The sequence below is a fragment of the Antrostomus carolinensis genome, unplaced genomic scaffold, assembly GCF_000700745.2.
Source record: "Antrostomus carolinensis isolate BGI_N321 unplaced genomic scaffold, ASM70074v2 scaffold6388, whole genome shotgun sequence".
Taxonomy (NCBI): domain Eukaryota; kingdom Metazoa; phylum Chordata; class Aves; order Caprimulgiformes; family Caprimulgidae; genus Antrostomus; species Antrostomus carolinensis.
Genome location: NW_010332170.1, coordinates 18651 through 21652, shown reverse-complemented (window position 1 = coordinate 21652; position 3002 = coordinate 18651). Strand labels below are relative to the sequence as shown.

General features: G+C 43.6%; 1 protein-coding gene across 1 annotated transcript; it reads left to right on the top strand.

Annotated features, from left to right (window-relative positions):
* Positions 1-893: 893 nt before the first annotated feature.
* LOC114818822 (killer cell lectin-like receptor subfamily B member 1B allele B) lies at positions 894-2801 on the top strand (the record flags this gene model as incomplete). The annotated part of the gene is given in 4 exon segments (XM_029086324.1): positions 894-1036; positions 1700-1809; positions 2429-2591; positions 2679-2801. Coding segments are annotated over 4 exon segments (539 nt in total), but the record flags the coding sequence as incomplete, so codon positions are not given.
* Positions 2802-3002: the final 201 nt, after the last annotated feature.

Genomic DNA, 3002 nt, shown 5'->3' with positions numbered 1-3002 from the left:
TGTCCTTATCTCAACCCATGAGTTTCACCTTTTTCTTCTGACTCTCCTCCCCATCCCATCGGGGTTGGGGGGAGGAGTGAGTGAGCAGCCACATGGTGCTTAGCTTCTGGCTGGGTCTAAACCATGACACAGGAATAAACAGCCTTATCCTGTACCTTCATAGGATGAGCTCTCAAGGCCTGAGATGTTTCACATTTTCATCTTCTTTAAAAGTAGTGCTTGGTCAGCATTACTGTTTCAGAGGGAAGAAGAAAAGATTTCCTCCTCATGTTAACACAGAGGAGCCTTCAGCTTGGTGAACGGGCATGAAAATAACAATCCCTTTGGTATCAGCACATTGTAGCGAGCATGATGGATAAATGTGCACATACTGCTTTTCTAATAGCCCTCCATTGTTAGCATTTTAGCTGAATGCATTTCCCTTTTGCTGCTTAGGAGCTGCTGGATAACCAAGAAAACTATATCGCACTGTCCCTGTCACCCCACCAGGTCCCATTCTCTGTTCCTCCTGGTACCCTTCCTGGCAATGGAGAGAAATGTTCTCTCTTTCAGTAGCATCACTCTTGCTGTATTTGGCAGTAGACAAATAAGACTTTTGAAAACTGAAATATGTTTTTTGCCCTGACCATTTCTCTTTATCTCCTGAGCAAAGATTTAAAAGGCTGGATGATGTTATCTGTGATTCTATTTCTCTGACTCATGCCTAGTGACTCTTGGGCTGGTATATTAGCTACAGAGACTGGCAGGGATCCCTGGTGGTCTGGTGAAAATTATAAGCAGGACCACACAGGTACTTTTCTGGCTGTAACTTATTCTCTTAACTGTCTTTTGTAATAGGATCCTTTCATTAGTGTCAACATGGATTTTTCCACACCTGTTCTTCCCTCCTGTAGGCTGCCCCCAACACTGGGAAAAAAATGGGGGAAAATGCTACTTCTTTTTCCAAATGCAGAAAAAAAATGACTGGAATGCCTCCCGTAGAGAATGTACTGACATGAATTCAGACCTAGTGATCATTGAAAACAAAGAAGAACTGGTGAGATCCAAATTCATGGGACTGCTTCTAGGGTTGCTTGACCTGTATGCCAAAGGGCTGATGGGTTACACTTGTGTGTTCTCATGTTAGATGTCTTTAGGGGTCTATAATCTACTGCTAGCCATATACATCAAGCACCTCTGTATGACAGCAAACACCTTCACAGTAACATTCATCTCAGTGGTTGAAGCCTTGCATCTGGAAGCTAGTCTGTCCAAGCATGCTCCCATGGGAAGGAGCAAACTCTCTGCCTAGCTGGCTTACGTTTTAAAGTGATTCAGCGCATAAGCCAAGACCAAGCAAGTTGAACAGACACTTATTTGTGAGAGCCATTACTTTTAACAAAATCTGAAAAGGCTTTTCCATCACAATCAGAATAGAAAAGTGTCTCCAGGAAACAAGTTGCACCTGGCTAACTACAATGTATAGCTTTAATGGTATCACAGGTGTATTATTCTATTTAGTTCATTCCTAAGAAGCCCCAGGAAGAGATATGAGATTAAATAAAAATGGAAAAATTCAGATCTGAAGCTGTGAAAAGGGATGGTGTGGCTGGATGCACACTGTACTTTCTGTGTTGGCTATTTAGCACTAAGCTTTCTGTGTACCTCTGGTGAAGAAAATGTAATTTTAATGTATTATCATTGTTTGTTTCCTTTCTAGCATTATCTTAAGTCACGATCAAGGGGTCATTACTACTTACTTGGTCTCACATATTCCATGAGAGAGAAGAAGTGGAAGTGGATTAACAATATGGAACATAGCACAAACATGTAAGTTTATTCCAGCAAGTCACTGTGATGCAATGTCTGAAAACAGTAAACTCCCCCCCCCCCAAAACCCCAAACAAACCACCCCAAACAAACAAAACCGAAGCCAGCAACAGGGAGTACAAATGAGATCAGGGACTGCAATTTATAGCAACCAGATTCCTTGAGATTCAGGTGCTTCAGCACATCCCTGTCACAAGTCAAAGGGAGCTTGTGAGTCATGTGGGAACACAGGCATGCCACATCAGGATGGCAAGAGAGAACACAGCTGTAGTTCTGACAGGGAAGGAGGAATCTGACTAGATGGAGTTCAGTGGAGAGAGAAAGGATCTACCAGGCAGGGACAAGAGAGAGTGTGATGTCAGCACCAAATGGAGGCCACCAAAGAAGGCAAAGGTCGCTGGATGGGAAAACGTAGCCCATATACTTTTGCTGAGGTCTGGGGAAGAAAATTAAGGAATGGGAGGGAGACTCCAGCAAGACAGCTTCTAATCCCACTGTCAGTAATACAGCTTAGCAGCAAGACCAGGTGTCATTCTGGCTTTCGTGGTAGTGATACTGACTGCATTGCATCCAGCTGGGTCAGGAATGCAACTAAATCTGACTTTCTCCCCCTGTTCAGGTTTAATATAGAAGGAGACTATTATGACTACCACTGCACTGTCATTGGATATGACCAAGTAGCAACTGCATCTTGTGGTGGAAGCTCAACAACGCAAAACATGTGTGAAAAAGCTGCAAATATTTCCTAAATTCAGAAGAAGAGCTAAAACCAAGAGGTTCAGGCAGGAATGTCATGCCCAGTCTCCTGTAGGAACAGCAGATGGGATTTATTTCATTTATCTTTAGCTGTCTAAGTATCTAGTCAAAAGGACTCTTACAGGCTCCCTCTAGACACCTTGCCAAGCTTGGTACATTTTTTCCCACGATGGGTGTCTGAGACTGGATGGATCCCCATCTAGATGAGCCTGCATTTTCACACGTTAGGAGTCTGGGTGACTTGGTCATACCAGATGCCTGACTTTCAGGCAGCCACTGTTAGGTGATACGAGTCCAACATTGGTGATAAGTGTGATCACAAACAGATCCTATCTCTCATAGACACATGCATATACATCCATACATTGACAGCCCTGCTTGTGCACAAGGAGGCACTTCAAAGCCTTGCCATGCACTGGTCTTCCCTGCAGCCACAA